This window comes from Catharus ustulatus, chromosome 20 (assembly GCF_009819885.2).
Source record: "Catharus ustulatus isolate bCatUst1 chromosome 20, bCatUst1.pri.v2, whole genome shotgun sequence".
In the NCBI taxonomy this organism is placed as follows: Eukaryota; Metazoa; Chordata; class Aves; order Passeriformes; family Turdidae; genus Catharus; species Catharus ustulatus.
The window spans coordinates 3,397,604-3,416,684 of record NC_046240.1 but is presented as its reverse complement, the minus strand read 5'-3'; the positions used below and the strand labels follow the sequence as shown (position 1 = coordinate 3,416,684).

Here is a 19,081-nt window from a genome sequence, read left to right as displayed (position 1 = left end):
GTATTCATGTCTAAAATTAGCTTTTTTGACACTGGAGGACTATTCCAAGAAACTCCCAGAAACATGGAACATGAACACTCCACAAGTCTCAGCTTCTCCCTATAAATAGAATATTTCCTTCAGAAAGGGGCAGGTTTCAGTGCAGTTCATTGTGAACAATCAATCTGACCTGGCAGCTTGTAGATTCACCCAGAGCAGGGTCCTTGGATAGCCTCAGGATTATCCAGCACTAAACCAAGGTGTTTTTATTTAGATGCATCCAAATGCTACAAAAATACAGGAGATGCTACTTCCAAGCTGCTTTATTGATTCCAGAGTAAGAACCATTCAAGCAAGGCATTTCTTATTGTTGATCCCAAGGTCTGATTCTCTCTCTAGTACCTGTTTCAAAATTCTCTACTCCTTGTCCATGAGGTGTCAGGAAAGAGAAGAATGCTCCACAGCAGGCAACACTGATCCACACCTTGTCATTATTTCAGCTTTACAGGACAACAGACAACATGGAAATAAATATTTCTGAAATAATTGGTCTAAACATGGGCAATGCCTCTGCTAGAAGAAAAATAAGAGGATTTGGGGGGGGAAAAAAAGAATGTTGAGGAATGAAAAATATCAAAAATTGAGTTAGAAATCCTTCATAAAGATTTAGCCCACATGGGCTAAAATGATCAGAGGAAAAAGGCAGCTCCTCTGCAGTGCTAGCAAGCCAGTCAATGAATAAATAAAGCACTGAGCTCCATCCCTGGTCAGTTCTTGCTGCAGGTCAAGGCTGAGGTGTGCTGGGACAGAAGGGAGAGGAGAAATGAGGGATTTGAGGGGAGGTGATGCACACACTCAGAGATGTGTACTTGGGAAATTGGGCACTTAGTTATTGCTTTTGCAGAGTCCACCCTGAAAATCTTTAGTCCAAAGCCACCAACACTCACAGAAGATAAAAAATGGCCCCAGAGAGACTTTGGGCACAAATCAGGGAGAGAGAGCTGAAAGCAGGTTCAGCCCATGATGCAGAATGAGCTTTCATCTTCCTAAGAGTGCTCCCATGAGCCAGACCAGGCAGGGCTGCAGCTCTTCAGGGTGCTGCTCAGGAGCAGTGGACACTGAGCAGAGGATTCCCACCCCTCCAGGACTCTGCCTGAGCTGCATTTTCCCAGGCTGAGACAATCCATGTGTGCCAGAGCCACCTGCGGTTCAGAAAGGAAATAACTCTGCTGCTCCTGGAATGTTTGCTTGGATTTCCACAAGACACTCAAAAAAGGAAAGACAGGAGTTGGGATTTTTTTTTTTCACTTTTTTTTTGGCTTGGAGAAGGTAGATTGGTTGTATTTATTTATTCTCACTCAAAGAGACCTGACCTCCAGCAGCATTTCCTGGTTTTAGCCCTAGAATTTAGACAAGACAAAAATATTACACAGAGCTCCCTATGAGAAGGTCAGAGAGAACCAAATCCCCTGCAAACACTGTGTAAGGATATCTGGATGGAGAAGGAACACCAGGAACTCTTACATTAAAAATAATATAATCTTCATTTACTGGGGAAAGGAAAGCTGTGAAGGAGCAATTCAATACTAAGAAATGCAACTGAAGAAACAAAACCAGATTTCCTTGGCACAGTCATCATCAAAGCCTTTTCAGCTCCATTTATTTAAATGTGCACTTTATCAGGTACTACAGCCTCCTAAAGCAACCAGCTATTAATCTTAAAAATAAATAAGACATGAAGCTGAACTTCTGCTATAAATCCAAATTTAAATAATTTTGTAAATAGGGTATCCTTGTAAACATTTCTGGACTCAAAATTCAACAGGATAGAGCACAGGATATTTCAGGTAGAAAATAAATATTCAGGAAAATCACAATATAAATGTATCTTCCTAAACCTTCAGTTAACTTACAAGGAATTCAATGTTTACACAATGAAAATGTTATATAAAGGAAGTGCCAAGAAGTCCACCCAGAGATCCTAGAATCACAGGAGATAAAAAAAATTAAAATTTAATGCATGTTACAGGACTGAAAGGTAGGTGCACATTAAATACCCAATCTGACCACAAAACTTGTCAATTTTTCAAAAGTTCCTCATAAAACATTTGAATGGAAATTTGGTTTTAAAGTAGCACAACTTCACAGGAATCTTCAGGAGGCTCCACTCAGTCTCACTGTAGGGAGTCAATTCTGGCTTGCTCTCCTGCTGCATTTTCTTTTTTACTCTGGGACTTTTCACACCAGCAGCCTCTCCCTTTCCTTACAAGTAATTTCCTTTCAAAACACAAAGCAGCATTCCCAGATACCTGCAACAAGTCTGCTTTCAGGTGCAAAGTTGTAATTTCAACATCAGCACTGACCTTTCCTCACTCTGTTCTAAGTCCAAGGGCTCTTTACAAAGGTCCTCACCCAACTGGGACACATCCTGCATGTTCTGTGCTCACCTCTGCTCAATCAAGAGCCCTTCTCTGCAGCAGCTTGGCATCACAGTCATGCTACTTGAAAAATCCTGCCCTTGGAGTAGTCAGAGTTCCAGGAATCAGAGCCCTGCAGTTCCCAAAGCAACAGGCAGCTGAGCCTCAAAAAGGACAGAAATTAATATACTTCAAGTTCAGAGTTGTATGTCATTATCTGGAGAGACCCTTAATAAAAAGTTATTCAGGGAATGTAGGTGGCCTAAAATAAATTAAACCAAGTTTGTTCCTATTAAGCAGTGAATTCAACTTCCACTGTGCCCCAGGAACATTCTGCAATTACTGCTTCCTGCTGGAGGCTACTTTCAGAAACTTTTAGATTGCACTTTACTTCCTCATTTGCCATTTAAATTCTCCCTAGATCTAGGCATTGCTTTTAATAATGTGGATATTGAAATTCTAAATAGAAGAACCTCAGTAGCACTAAAACACACAAAATATTTGGGTTTTTTCCAAAGAGCTCTCCTACATATGCAATGTACAATTTCCCAACAAGTGATAGGTGACAGGTTTGGTCATCATATTGACCAGATTATTGAGAATTAAAGACTCCAAAAGACAAATACCAGCTTGATTTGATTTCTGAACATCCATCAGTTCCCAGCAGGAGATGCACCATGGGCAGCAGTTATTAACAGACACAGGATCTTCAAAAGATGAAAATCCAGGAGATGAGCTGAGATTCCCCCCATGGCCTCCAGGAGATGATGGAGTTGAGCAGGATTTGACAGAGGGCAGCTCCAGAAGTGCCACTCACAGCTGGCATGACAGGAGTAACCAGCAACCACAGGTCCATTCATGCTCAGATTCCTATCAGGAATTTTGGGGGGAAAGCCCCAAATCAGGAATCAAGTTCAATCCAGTAAAGCTGCTGGTGATCTTGGTCTGCTTTCACATGGACTTCAACCATGGTGTAATGCAAATTCCTTGCAATAAACAGGCTTTAAGACAAGTATATCAATATGGAACCCAAGTGGCTTTATTATTTCCTTGCATCCAGCCATTTTAACAATCCTCCCCTGTTGGTACAGACAAGGAAAACTTTTTCAAGTTTCAGAACAAAGAAATGAAATTACAGAGGACTAATCTTGGTGTGCCCAATGAGAGCCCTCAGAAGTCCAAGTGTCCTCTTATCATTCCCCTTTATATTGATCTTCAGTGTCATTCCCCCCAGTACTTATTATTTCCATAAAAGGGTATGTTATAAAGTCCAAACTGTAGGCATAAAATTAAAAAAAAAAAATCAAAGCACATTCCCAGATTTTCAGTTTCACAGAAATTATACATCCAGGTAATAAACCAGATCAATGTGGTTATTTCAGAATTTGATTAAGAAAAAAAAATTATTTATTTATCAACCTCCTGACCCAGAGAAATCTTTGACTGCAGTAAAAAACCCAAAGTATTTGGCAATGTGGTTGTTACAGTGCACACAGCTACTCCTGGAAGTCCCTGCAATTTAACATTCAGGGAACACTAGTGGTCCTCATTAAGAGAAAAAGTCTCCACACTAAACTGGAAAAGAGAAGTCCAAAAAAAGCTATTGAGGGACTTCCTGAATATTGAATCAGCAGTAATCAAATTTTTAAAAAGTTCAAGTCCCAGTAGCCAAACTCAGGTGTATTCCCCACAGGTCCCACACTCAGAAGAATCCATCCCTCTCAGCAGGTGTGTTCTGGAGAGTAACACTCACCTGGCCCAAATAACTTGGGTCAGACTTTCTACACCCCATTAGTACCTGAGGGGACTAAAGAACTGAACAGGTAACAGCAGCCTGGGGAGTCAGATCATGGCATGGCCCAGAAGATTGTTTGTGTCTTTCAAACTGAAGAATTTAAAAAAATATAATAAAAAAATGAAAAGCTCACTTTCTCTTCTTTGTGGAGCCCATTGTCTCTTCTTTGTAGCCTCTCTCATGTAGCACATGAAGGCAAATCATTTTCAGAATGCATCAAATTTAAGATGGTCCATTTGCAATGTTTATGGAAAAGGAGATGTGCAAACAAAGTGTGTGACAGTGTTCCCACAGCTGGGCACTTCTAATGCAGGTGAGGTTACAAGAGATGGCATCTCCCTTTCTCCTCTCCTCCTGCAGGGCTTCTCCTTCCCCTGAGCTGGCAGGCACGGGCAGGCTCAGCCCAGGAACGGGTCCCTGATGCCGTGCTCGGGGTCGCAGCTGAACGAGATGGTGACGGCAAAGCGAGTGCCCCACTGAACCTTCTCCACCCGGTGCAGGTTCTCGGAGCCAGAGGTGAAAAACGCCACCCTGCCTGCAAAGACAAAGGGTGGCACCTGTGAATGGATCAGCACTCAGCTGCAGCCCTCCCTGCACTGCTCAGCTGCAGCTCTTCCTGCACAGCTCACTGCAGCCCTCCCTGCACAGCTCAGCTGCAGCTCTGCCTGCACTGCTCAGCTGCAGCTCTCCCTGCACAGCTCAGCTGCAGCTCTCCCTGCACAGCTCAGCTGCAGCCCTCCCTGCACAGCTCAGCTGCAGCCCTCCCTGCACTGCTCAGCTGCAGCTCTGCCTGCACAGCTCAGCTCTCCCTGCACTGCTCAGCTGCAGCTCTCCCTGCACAGCTCAGCTCTCCCTGCACTGCTCAGCCCTCCCTGCACAGCTCAGCTCTCCATGCACTGCTCAGCTGCAGCCCTCCTTGCACAGCTCAGCTGCAGCCCTCCCTGCACAGCTCAGCTCTCCCTGCACGGCTCAGCTGCAGCCCTTCCTGCACTGCTCAGCCCTCCCTGCACAGCTCAGCTCTCCTGGTGACCTGAGAGCCCACAGGTGATCACTGCTGCCAGCTTGCACTGCACTCCGACAGCTTTTCACTGTTTAAAACATACATTCATCCTTTGTGCCACAAAGCTGGAAATGAAATCCCACCAAAGGTAGTTTATAAAAGGCAGGAGGAAGCCAAGAACATGGAAGCCAGTTCTTAGTTGCCTCAATTAAAAACAAAAAAGTCCAACTCTAGTGACTGTCAGCAAAGTGTACTGATTTCCTTCCCTGCTCCCCTTCTAGTCCTGGCTCTGATTTTAGACCAGAGAAGGAGGTGGCAAAAAGCCTTCAGTGGCAAAACCTCAGCAGGTTTACAAGCAGCTGTGGCAGCTTCTCAGCATTGCACCAAGTGTTTGCTATTGCTTTCTGTGCCTGGTCTGATCACTTAATGCTCAGGCAGGTTACAGAGTCACATATCACCCATGTACAAATTCACTTTCCTTAGAAACAGCCACTCCACCCATGCACTGGCTTGGCAGCTGTTTTATAGATGTTTTATAGCAGAGCTCACTGCTGTGCCTGCTCCTGCCCAAGCCTGCCTGGGGACACTCCAGGCTCAGGTGGCGTCAGGAGAAGTGGAGATGCAGTGACTGATGCTGAGAGCAGAGATACACTGCCATCCCCTCCATGAGCCAGCAGAATGGAGCTCCCTGCAGTGCCAGGTTCCTGACCTGTGCAGAGAATGCACGAGTTTCATGTCCAGCAGTAACTCTGAACTGACGCGGCTCCTTGAGACTGCCCCAGTTCTGCCAAGGAAGCCAAGATTTCTCACTGCAGAGCTCCCTCACCCCAACAGCACGAGCTTTTCCTACCCAGGCTTTCCCCGCACTGCTCAATTAGTTTGTTTAAAAGCTGATGTCTACCTTAAGTCTGTACAAGAACATGAACTATCCCAACCCTTCCCCATTCCCCTGAAATGGGCACCAGGCACATCGCTGGGTTTCTCTTCTAAAAGGGATCCCAAAGATCCAGCAGCTCCTTTGCATCCCCCTAAGCAGCACACATGGGGGATTTGGACAAAACTAGACTGGCTTTATGGGGCTGGGTTTATCCCTGAGTCCCTTTCATGTTCAGTTCCAGCTCACATCTAATCCTCAGAGTGCAGTTCAGAGTCTTTCACAACAATTCCATCCCCTGCTGCTGTACCTCAGTAATGGCTGAAGTTACACACATGGAAAGAAGAGATCCATTGGTATGCACAGTCCTACCAGTGCTGCCCTCAAGGATTCCATACAAAATCCCTGTGTCATGATTTTTTTTCCCTTTTAAACCATATTTCAACTTATTATTGGTCCCTTACCTTCTCACCCAAAGCTTTGCCTTAAACAGACTTTCAAGCTGCTTTGTTTGATCTCTGACTAGAAGTAGTAGTAATTCAGAGCTAGACAAGGTTCAGTGTGTTGTTTAAGCCAGTTAAACTGATTTTTTGGCTATACTGAATGTCTTTTAAGTTCTTTCTTTAATAAATATGTCTTCATATATATATATATGGTATCAGTCTGTTCCCATATGCATCAGCTGGTGTCTCTGGGGAACTGAACAAGGCTATAGTCAGTTTTCAAAGATGCTTCTTCCTCACTTGGGAAGAATTTCTTTTAAACTTACTTCCTTTACAAGATTTTTGAAGCAAAAGCACACTCTTTCCATAGTACATTATTTTTATCAGTATAAATGTTCAAAAAGAGGGTGGAGAATGCTAATTCCCATCCCATCTGACAAAACCTTCAAGGGATATATGGCAATATCCTTCTCCAGATGATGGTCACGGCCAGTGACCAAAGCCAGGGAACTCCTAACAACTTCTTACAGGAAGTAAGATTTTAATTCTATTAGAGGTAACTACTTCTTCTCCTGACTTTTTGAGATTCCCATTTCTTCACCTATCCACAGGTATCATTATTTAAGAAGACATGCAGATGCCAGTCACAAGGTTCACTGCTATAAATTTTATGACTCAAATTTAGATGAAGCAACACTGTCATTTTAAGGAGTAATATCTAACAAGCAGTAAAAGTAGCAGACATTTCACTATGCAGCAATTATGTAGCATTTAAGTACTCAAACAAAAACACTGGGGAATAAATTTATTAAATACAAGTCTTTGTTTTCCCCTAGTTTTGCTTTCCCAGGTTTAATTCAGAACCACCCCTTAGCAGTGAATTCCATTTAGATGTACTCAGAGCTGTCACAGAAAAAGTCACTATTCCCAAAAGGCTTGCTCTCAGGAAATGTTATCCCTGCTCAGTCTTCAGTACACTTCCATAAACAAGCTGCCTTCAATTTGCTACCTAACCTCTGTCTTGAGAGACAATACAGACTGGAGGGAAATATAAAGGAAACAATTTTCAGTGACATCTGCACCCCAGACATGTAACTGTGACCTCAAGAACACCACTTTCTCTGTCACTTTTTTCCTTGTCTAAAGGAAATGAAAGTAGCACTGACCTATTCTAACAAGGTTTCTGTGAAAATAAATTAGCAAGCATCATTATAATCCTTTGCATTTAACACATGCTCAGATTTAAAAGTATTATAAAAAATGTATCTTCTCTTGTTCTTACTCTGGCAAGAGGAAAATCAGTAGGGCACACCACCTTAAATTATAACAAGATGTAAGGAATATATGACAATTTTGAGAACCATAATAAAACTAACAGACCACAATGCTCATAAGAAAAAAATATTACATGATGATTATATCTCTAATATTACACATTCACTGCATAAAAGGTTAGAAGAGCCCTTGGGAAGTTACCTGGTCCAATTCCCTTTCTCAAATCAAGGCCAACTCCTAAATTACAGTAATTTCACGAATACAAGCCGCAGCAATTTGACAAAAATTTTGGTGGAAACCCGGAAGTGCAGCTAATACTCGAGGGCGGCTAATATGTGAATAATTTTCTGACATTTACAACCCCAGACGTGCCAGCCAGGGCGCCGAGCCAAGCGCCGGCCAGTAAAAGCCGGCATTCCACGATTGTTACAGTGTTACCGTGTTGCCCTGGCTCCCTGCAGGCAGCACGGGGGGGCGGGGAGAGAGGCGGGAGAGCTCTCTTCTTCCCTCCTCTGCCGTAGCCCGGGGGAGAGACGGGGGCACCCCGCGCCACCATTGCCCCCGCCCTCTGCCGCCGTGGCGGGAGCAGGGGGTGCTCCGTGCCCGGTCGGCACCGCGCCACGGCAGGAGCGGGGCCGGGGCGAGCGAACCCAGAGGTGGCGGCCAGCCCCGAGCAGCACCACCGGGCTGGGCCACCTGGCCCCATCAGCAGCCCCGAGTGGGCTGAGCCTGCACAGCCTGAGCCGAGCCAGTAAACCCCCCGCCATGCCACGGTTCTGTTAGTATTTGGCAACTTTGTTGCACGCGGGTCCTCGCTGCGAATGACAGAGCGGCTTATATTCAGGTGCGGCTTATTTATGGACAAAAACCGAAATATTTGCCAACACCCAGAGATGCGGCTTATACTCAGTGCGGCTTGTATTCGTGAATTTACTGTACATCCAACTCCTGAGTCCTACTAGGCTGCCAGAGCCACATCACTGACACACACTCAGTCCCACCAGGATCACATCATGGACACACACTCAGTCCCACCAGGGTTACATCATGGACACACACTCAGTCCCACCAGAGCCACATCACTGGCACACACTCAGTCCCACCAGGGCCACATCACTGACACACACTCAGTCCCACCAGAGCCACATCCCTGGCACACACTCAGTCCCACCAGGGCCACATCACTGACACACACTCAGTCCCACCAGAGCCACATCACTGGCACACACTCAGTCCCACCAGGGTCACAAATGAGTGCAGCATTCAGATGTTTCCCAGGGATGTCTCAGACATGTTTTTTCTACCCCTGTGTCTCCTGTGATTGACTTTTGAACAAGGGGCATGGAGATGATGTCCTGAGGTCCTTTCCTTCCAACCCCAGTTATTCTGATGACAAATGAAACTGGCCATCCCCATCAGTATCAGCTTTGGCAATCACTTAAATCTGCAGCTTGCCTGTTTTGCCACTGGATTCCAAGGCCCTTTCATGCTCCCATCCTTCACATGGTATTTCCCCTCCTGCTTTCATTGCAGCATCCTTCTGGCTCTTCTAGTTTAATTCACTGCCAAATTTCCTTGTGAACTCCTTGGGTGATGAGAACTTCAAGGTGAAAGGTGTTGGATTGTCTCCACCATCCCTGGATTAAGTGAGGGAACAATCACTGTGCCCTCCCTCCCCTCCCTGGACACCAGGGAAGGGATGCAAAGCAGGGCTGGGGGAATGGAAAGGGCCTCACCACCACCCACTGTCCATGGAACTGGCTGGGGGCACTGGGATGACTGAGCTGCCTCTCAGAAGGAAAGGAAGCAACTCCTCTGTCTGGTTACAGGAAAGCAGGAGCAGCTTGGCACCACTGATCCATCCAGCAGCTTTCATCTCATGCACTGACAGCTTCCACTGTCTGCCTAACATTTATCAGCTCTAAATGTTCCTCAGGAAAGAAGGAAAAACTGCATCTCACCAGCTGAATGACAGCCAGACAGAAGCACTGCCAGGGAAAATGCACAACAGTTGTGTTCTCATCCTCATCATCTGTTTAGGATTAATCACCAATTCATTCTCATCTACAGTGTCCAAGAAAACCTATCATATCAATAGGCAAATAAACTGGTAATAATGTTTTCTGCAAGCACACAATAAAACTTGTTTAACTAATTCAGTTACTTCTTTTAAAATGTTGAATTGGGAGAATTTAAAAAGTGCTTTAAGCAAATCCCACAAAAGGAATCTGGACTGACAATGTCTGCAAGTGCCCTGATCTGGGGGGAAGAGAGCACCCAGAAGAGAGGGCACAAACTTCTCTGAACCATTTTTCTACATTTGTGTCAAGCACGGAAGAATAAAAAACCCTATGGCCTAAAAATAAAACCCCAAACAAAAAACTACCTGCAATGGGTATCAAATCCTAGTTACAAACTTGTCCCATATTTAGTTACCAGACAGAAATTTCTTGATGTTATAAATAAAATCTCTGGTTAACATAGTGAAGTCTCCCACAGTTAACTTGTAGTATTAACAGCACTCTCAAAAAAGTAATTGCTTCTGCTTTAAATTCAGAAAGCTTGCAAATCTTCCAGATTACAGTTTTTAAAGAAAATTAATGAACTTATTTCCTGCTAAAAGTACATGAACGTTTTTAGATATCAGCTGCTAGATTTTTACCATCCCTGCCTGCCTCTCCTACCAGCACAGTTGGTGGCTCAAAATCACAGCAGTTTCCACTCTGAATGAAGGTGTGACAACCCTGGGGAGTATTTAGAAGTGAAAAATGCTTATTTGTTGTCTCCAAATCAATTATGAGTCTCCCCAAGGCCTTTTGGCTCTGTCTCTTCTCCCCAGAGCCAAGGGAAGGTCAGGGAATCACCCCTGCCCTGCTTCCCAGCCCTCACCCAGCCGCTGCTGCCAGCTCTGCCCAGGCTCAGGACCTGACTCCTACAAAAAGTACTCATTAACAACCAAGTGTTGCAACTTCAGCCACATTCAACAGCCTCAGGATTACCCATCTGAACTTTCCTGACCTTGCCAAACATGGCATGTCCAGAGAGCTGTGGTTAAATCACATGGATAACCAAGTTCTGGGTTTTGGACTTCTGGTAAGGAATTCATCCTTACATTTAGTAAATCACTGAAGCAGAAGCACACAGGTAACCTCTGCTGCTCAGTTATTCCAAAAATGGCCCTCAAAGAGGCTTCATCAGAGCATCTGTAGCCTGTGACATTCACACACAGCTCAGGAAGCAAGAAATGAACTCTGCCTACTGAACCACACAGTCTAACACAGCTGAACCTGCAGTTACTTTGGTATTTTATTTCCTCTGTTACATGACCTGAATTTCATGGAGTAACTCTTTGAAGCTGATTTTCCACTGCTTTCTGCCTTCAGCTTTGTTGCATATTTTCTTGACAAGTATCAACCCAAATTGATGAAGTAGTGGCCTGCACATGCATTACACAAAGGCACAAACAGGTCATGCTACACGTGGTCACTCCTAACCAAGTTTTCATGGCATGAGAAAAGCCTCAGAGGCCAATTCTGAATACTGGCAGTGCTCCCCAGTGCTCTGTGCAACACTGGCACAGGACAGCTGTTCCCCCAGCACTCCTCCATCCTTTCAGTGCCCCAGGCAGTGAGGGGTGAGCACTGCTTCTCTCAGAACAGCTGTCTCAAAAGGCACTGCATTTATCAGAAGTCACTCACAGAAACACCACCTTAGGGGCAGCTCTGACCTGCACTCCCAGTACCTGTTGCTTTATGGAGCCAGTTAAAATAGTGTTTCATTTAATGCCATTGTGAACCTGGCATCAAACACCATCAGAATGCAAAACTTGCCTGGGAGATAGTTATTCTTCCACAGGTAACAAAACCAAAAGCAAGTTCTACCAAAAAATAAGGAGCTATTTTCTGGGGTTTTTTACCTGACTGCAACAGATCCTCCTTTTCCTACCACTTTTCTTTGCAATCACCTCACCAGTCCCCGGCACAATTTGTGCTGAGTGTTGTAAATCAGTGAGGATTGCTGTCCTCTGCATGGCTGTGCTTACTGCAGCTGCTAATGGTGGCTCCATTTGTTCCTCACCACGACTGACAGCTACTTCTGTGGATTTTTTAAAAATCATTCTCAGTTTTCAGCTGATACTGATTTAACTTCAAGATGTGCTCCAGTTTTTTAGTGATTGGAGCAAAACTAGAGCTAGGACTGGCAGGAGATTATCATGATCTAGACTGAATCTGGATGATGTGGATTGAATTCAGGGGCAGATGAAACTGTGTGGGGGGAAGTTCACAAATATCTTATAGCTTCAAATCAAATGTTTTACACTTCCAGAAACACACACTTCTGACAGCTGTGACAATGCACTAAGTTTGAGATTAAAGAGTCACATTTCACTCCCCAATGTACAGAATTCATTTTGCCCCACAGATTAGTTTGTTCCAGAAGCACACAGAAGTGATTTCAACCTTTCCTTCTGCCTTTGTATAATAAATTACTTGCATGAAGAACAAATTCCCTTGTAAACTGAAAATAAGTGCAGCAAAGCTGACCTTCAAACCAAGCAATGCACACACAAAGAACACAGAACCAGTACTGGGATTTCACTCCAACAGCAGTTTCATCTATACTTTATGACCAAGTGAAGTCTGGGACCTAATACTGCCAGACCCCAAATTCACACAAGAGTCTGCAATATTATGAAATTCTAAAATACAAAACTTTATACACTGACAAGTTTAGCAGCAGCAGAAAGTATATCAGTTTTGCGACTGAAAAAGGAAAGCCTTAATGTTTGTCATTTATTCTTACTCCTCCTGTATGTCTTGCAGATTACTAAAACATGTCTCAGACCAATATTGAAAGGGTTTTAAAGGACCTCATTCAAAATGTTGTTTTGTTTCTTACAGTCTCTCCAACAGAGCCAACCCTGGTGCATGGGGTGGAAAAATCCCAGTATGAGAATTCTGGAAACAGAATTTCCACATATATTTAAAAGGAACAGATACTACTTTAGAGCTGTTTCTTTGTCACCAAAAAAAATGTTTTCTTTTCAAAGTCATATTTCCCTTGGCACTAAGATTTTTCTTCCTCATGGTACAGTGAGTTTCTTGTGGCAGAGAGTGGTCCTGACTGAAGTCAAAAGACACATATTCACTTCTGAGGCCCATCAGAGCACAAGAAAGATGTGTTCCTTCCTGCCACGTCTGGTTATGAATTAGCCAAAGGTCTCTACACTTCAACTGGTGCTGACTTGTTCATTTCTGTAAAAAAAAAATCTCATGAGTCTCAATGTCAATAAATCATAACTCCTTCTTAAAGCTAATGTTTGCTAACAACCAAACTAGGGGATGGTAAAAGATCATCCCACAAATTAGAGTCATTCAGTCAACTATGTGACAGTCAGGACTTCGAGACTTCTTAGATAATCTGCAGTGATACACACTGAGAGAAGTGAAAAGCATTTTAATTTATGCTCCCCTCCTAGCAGAACAGTTCTCCCTGTCCCCAGCTGCCTGGCTGACACTGATCCTCACCAGCAAAGAGCTGCAAATGCCTCTGCAGGAACAGTGGGACTTGTCCAGGCAGCACTTTCAAACACAGGACATCCCACAATGGTTTCATTGCTTTTTTTTCTATTTCCAATTACTGCTTTTCTGCTCTGCTGCATCACTAACAATGCCTTTCTGCTCCCCACTGACACTTGAACAAATTGCTGCTCACAGGAGAAGAAACCTGCTCATTTTGGCACACAGGATCAGGTTCCCAAAAATGCAGGCTAAGTGTGAGACAAGTACCAGGTTTTAGGACTGCAGTGACATTAGCATTACAGAAAAGTAAATTAGTTGTCAAGCATGAAAACTGAACCAGTGATTATGACAGTCATCTCTAAAAGCCTGGAGCTCCTAAATGAGAAGCATGAAAGCTCGTCAACATGTGGTTTTAAAAGTTGAGTTGGAGTGACAAGAGAAGCACAAAAGATCAAAAGAAGCGTAAAACAAAGCAAACAAATTAAAGCCAAAAAGACAGAAGCAAGAAAAAACATTGCAGAGGAACATTAGGAACATGAAAAATACATCAACTTGTACCAGCAACAGAAAACAGCCTGGGGTCATTCCTTCACAAAACATTTTATCAGCAAGAGGAAAAATAACTGCAAATGCCTTCATATTGTGCTTCAGCTCTAAGGCTTTTCTCCTTTGCTCAGTGGTGATTGTGCACCAGAGGTTGTGACACAATCACAGCACCTCTGACAACTGTGGTAACACAGAGATGTGTTAGAAAAGTGTAATTAATTCCCTCCTGTGTCCATGAAGGATATTTGTGCTATTCCTTAGGAGCTGTGCATTGTTTGGTTTCAGAAGGGGTGTCCTGGGGCACACACTGCCCATACAACCCCCTGGCAAAGGGAACAGCCAAAAGGAAAATTCTCTATTTCACCAGCTTCCCCTTCTTCCCCCAAAATGACATCAAGAGCAAAGATCCTGCAGCAGAAAACCTGAAAATGAATAGTTGGGGCTGAATGGAAGCAATTTCACAGTTACAGACTTCTGGAAATTAAGTCAGGGGCATGTTGCACACTGCAGCCAGTGAGTGCCCCTGCACAGCTCTCCTCACATATCCAGAATTCAGCTGTGATTTCTACACCTACAAAGATCTGGTAATCTTAGAACTGCATCTGGAAACAAAATAGTTTAATGTGTTCCCTTTCAAATACTGGTAGCAGTCTTTTGCAAAAGATGAAGCTTTCAGTTTAGGGTTTACTTCCAATCTTAAAAGCCAAAATAATCAAACAAAGAATTCTTGACAGCAAACCCAAAATGCAGGTAACCTCAATTATCCAAACCAGCATCACTGTAGGTGAGTGGATCATTATGATTCATAAGTCAAAAAACACCTATGCTATTTTGCAGAAGTCTGAAGTCAGTTCTGCTTGGGTTAACAACTGTCAGCAGACAATTACTGAGGCTCTTTAAATGAGTAAATTTCCATCTTTTCTGTCTTGGAAAAAAAAAAGACAGAACATAGCAGGAATAATGTTGTGCCTTTTTCTTTTTTTTTCCCTGCAGCAGTGTGGCTGATCTTGCATTATGAAAGGTAACACTGCTGGAAGCTCAGCACTCACCTGGCAGACAGAGGAGTTGAGGCTGAGCTCCTCTCTAGGCGGCCTCAGAGGAATTCTAGTTTCAAATTATCCATGTATTAGAAAAATCTCAAACCAGCCTTAAAGGTTTTTTATTTATTTATAACTGACAGCCATCAGAAAGTTCATCCCTGTCAGACCACCTGGAAGCAGGGATGGATTTATCCCCAAGCAATCATGGCTCATCATGAGCTGTGGCAATCAATCCCCTTCACACCCAGCCCTCAGCCATCACAGGGTAAGCCCTATATTGAGCAGGACAGGAATTTCAGGTCTAAAATAAATTGCTTTAATTTGGATTTGCTGCAGTGACAGTTAGCTCTGCTCTTGCTGCACAGTGACCTGCACAGCTGCCAGGACTGCCACCTCTAAGCCCTACAGCTTTCAAGGAAGTCACTTATTGTGGCTTAACACCAGATATTACAAATTTCAACCTGTTTCAATCTTACTTTCAATATCATCAATCAGAACACAGAATGCTACATTACCCACACAAAACACAGCCCCACACCACCTGCCAGCCCAGCAAGTCAATAAATGGCACAAACTGGGCTCATACCTGCTCGGGGCTCCACTGTCTTGTTGGAATCTGCATCCATGAACACGAACCGTCCACCCCCAAAGTCCTTGGAGTAGTCAGAGAGATAGAGCAGGGAAGTGTAGTCAAAAGAGCCATAAGTCACCTGTGGGGGAAGCCAAAATTACCAAAAATTACCAAATTCTTTAGCTTATCTCTGCAGAGCGCAGCTAATTGAACAGATGGATTTGGTGGGGTTTTTTTAATTTTCCAGTTTTCATGTATTTCATGTAAGGAGGTCTTTGAAAACCAAGAACACCTTTTTCAAGAAATTATCCATGTTTATTAGTCTATTCTCTTGTGTTTACACACACTACAAGACTAGCATGTCATGTCTATTATTTCTTTTGTTACAGTTTCCATAATTAGAGAAGTGCTCCCTATAGATCTCTATCATCCAAGAGCAAAAAACAACAGTGTCAGAAATGCATTGCATCCAAAAGACAGGATTTATACTATCCCAAGATAAAATTTCACCAGGAAGTTAATAAGCAGAAGAACAGCCCTTGACTAGTGATTTCCACGCATAATCTAATCTTGGTTTAAGGTTTTTGGATACCTCACTTCTATTCTTTCACCAGCTACCACACAGGGGATTCATGGTAACAGTAAATCAGAACTTCCAAGTAAATACACATTTGTTGGAGTAGCTTCTACTTTTTTCCATAAAGGTTTTGTTTAAAACTGAACTTTGGAAGCCTCTGCTTTTTCTCAGCATACAGACCAAACACCCTACTTTTAAGTATAACAAGGTGATTTTTCCTCCCTGTTACAGCATTAATTTTGGTCCACACATATGCTGAAGCTAGAGAAAAGAAATTCTACATACTAATGCTCAGAGTGAAGCCATCTAAATATTTAACACTGAGTTTAGTTGATTCTGGAAATACTTCCTTTCATATCTACATGTCACCAGCAATTAAAAATATACTTGAAATCAATGTCTGTGTTCTCCAATCTCTTTGTGTATCACAACTCAAAAGTTCAGCATTGCACTGTCAAACAGTGAAATGTGCAGCACAGCAGTACTGTATAAATACACAGAATTTGCAGAGTGTTTTGACTGACCTGGTGACTGTTAGAGGTAGGTGCTACTTCCAAACTTAGAAGTTTTCTAAATATTTTCATGTTTCAAGTTATACTCATTAGTGCCAGTTAAATTTTGGCTCAGGAGCAGTTGTACACATTTTTCTGCAAGGGCAGGACCAGAGAGAACATAACAGCAGATGGAAGAGGAAGACATTTCCATTCATACTCATGTTATTATTTTGACCATAAGGGCTTAAAGGAAAAAAGCCAAATCTGGGGATATACTGCCCTACATGGTGTGAATCATAAAAAATGAGAGAAATATTACAGTGATCCTCTTCTCCCCATATTTTCCCAAGCCCTGGTAGCAATAAAAGGCAATATATGGGAATTAATGGTGCAGCACCTCAAACCAGCCACTGTACAGCCCTTCTCATGCAAATCAGCTTTGCAAAGCTATTTTCCACTTTACTGACTTAGTGATAAAAACTTCCAGTCGATTTAAGGAAGTCTCCAGCCACTGGAGAAGTTCATCCAACTCCTACTTGCACGTTTAATGCATTAGAATTATTTTTTATCAACTCTTTAGAGGAGCAGCAATCTTTGCTCCCACAGCTCATTCTCTCCTCTCCAAGGTGGCTTTATCAATTCTAAACTTGTAAGAGCTGACTACCAACCATTTTAGCCTAACCAAACACCCCTGATTTCTGGAGGTGACTAGTTTGGGGAATGAAGTGTGCAATGGAAAATGGCTTTTCTCTTCCTGTCCTTATTCATTACTCACTCTCAGAAGCAGCCAGGCCTGAGAAATGCAACACTATGGAAAGTAGGCACTAAATTATGCTCAGTTATTTAAAATGCTAGAAGTCCCCCCATGTATATCAAATATATTTGTTACCCTGGTAATGATTTCCAGTACCAGATAGATTAATAATTAAACCAAAAGATCAAACTGTGTGAGAAAAGCTGTCATGAAAAGCCACATAGCTGAAAATCAAATTTCTACAGCTCCTTGTACACAACTCAAGAGAAAAAATGCAGATATTTCCATTCAGCCTGCTATGTCATATGGTTAGTTGATCTTTTTGAACACTCCTTATCCAAAAAGTCAAACACAGATAATATTTAATGGTAGATGCTCATAATGACACTTACATGACACTCCTTTAAAGGCTGTTATTATAAATAGAACTAATCGCTAGAATTAGCCAGCCCCATTTTGCAGTGGGCTTTTTTGAGGGATACATTTCTATACAACAGTTGTAGGACCATGCAAGAGGTCTGCAGTTACTGAGGATATTTAGGACACCATCCTCTGCTTTCCAGCACAAAAGAAAATTCACTGTGCAATCAGCATTGGTCTAGCATGCAGAAAAAGAATCAAAACTTCTCTTTTCCTGTAAGCCTTCACCTAATTCTGTGTAGATAACCACCAGAACAGCCTTGATAGCAACTTCCAGTGTCCTATTTATTGCAGTGTTTATTTAGCAGACAATGCAAGAGCAAAGAGCACATCTCTGAATTGCAAGGGGCTGGAGGTGAGCTGAGTGATGGCTTTGAGCAGAAATGACAATCAATCTCCTCAATTTTCAGAGATGATGCTGTCCCAGGGCAGAAATGGGATTTCTTGATGTGCTTTATTAAATGCAGAGGAAGAAGAGTGAAAAGTCTGCTAGAAGAGAGTTGTCACTGTCTCAGTGACAGACTCAGCAGCCAGAGAGGGCTGCAGGTACAGGGAAGGCTTGGGGAGATGGAGAGCACATTCCAGGTGAGGAGACTTCAAGGTGTGCCTTGCTCAGCTCAAGGAAATTAAGGCTGAACAGGGACATGATTCCTACCTGTAAATACATGGGGGTGCAGGATGCAGAACTGGGAGGAGGAACAGAAAGAGCCATACACTGATCATGTTTGGGCTAAAAAAAACCCAGCCAATTGTGGGCAAATGTGCACTGAAGTGCTGGAGTAGCTCTGGTAGGAGAAATTCAAGGAAAACAAACCCAAAACCATCTTATGGCAGAGCCTGACAATTGTGTGAAGGGTGGCAGGATCTGTCCCAGGCACTGCACAAATCTGCAAGTCCCACACTGCTTCTACCAGAGAATGCTGGAAAACTGCAGTGCTGAAGTGTGCAACAGCAACTGCATCATAAATCAGGTACTCATCATTTGGAAATCTCAGTTCCAAACAAATTCCATCCAAATGAAACTCCAGATCTTAAAACAATGCTTGCTTCATTTGATTTAAATGCTTATAAATTCAAAAAGATTAAATGAGTCATTTGGGTGATTTCAGGGTTTCCATTCCTATGTAACTACAAACCAAATGAATTTTAAGGGGAAAAAAAGCCTCAGACAGAATAAATCTGTACTACTCCACTATGCTGTTAAAAGTCTTCAGAGGGGTTTAGATTGAGAAATATAATTGCAGTAGACTCAGCAACATCAGGAAAAAGGCAAGAGGGGTTTTCATATGTTCCAAGAAGCCACATCTTTGTAAAAACAATGTCACTCAAACAGAAAATGTAGTGAACTCCTTTTGCTAAGGCTTCATTTTACCC

General features: G+C 43.0%; 1 protein-coding gene across 2 annotated transcripts in view; it reads right to left on the bottom strand.

Annotated features, from left to right (window-relative positions):
- Positions 1-3,413: 3,413 nt before the first annotated feature.
- Positions 3,414-19,081, bottom strand: part of OGFOD3 (2-oxoglutarate and iron dependent oxygenase domain containing 3) — a 44,317-nt gene continuing 28,649 nt past the window's right edge. For both annotated transcript variants that reach the window (XM_033076536.2, XM_033076537.1), the window contains exons 8-9: positions 15,478-15,601; positions 3,414-4,726 (exon numbers count right to left, since the gene is read on the bottom strand). In XM_033076536.2, coding sequence (XP_032932427.1) covers positions 4,590-4,726; positions 15,478-15,601 — 261 coding nt within the window. In that variant the 3' untranslated portion in view covers positions 3,414-4,589. The remainder of the gene's footprint in view (positions 4,727-15,477; positions 15,602-19,081) is intronic.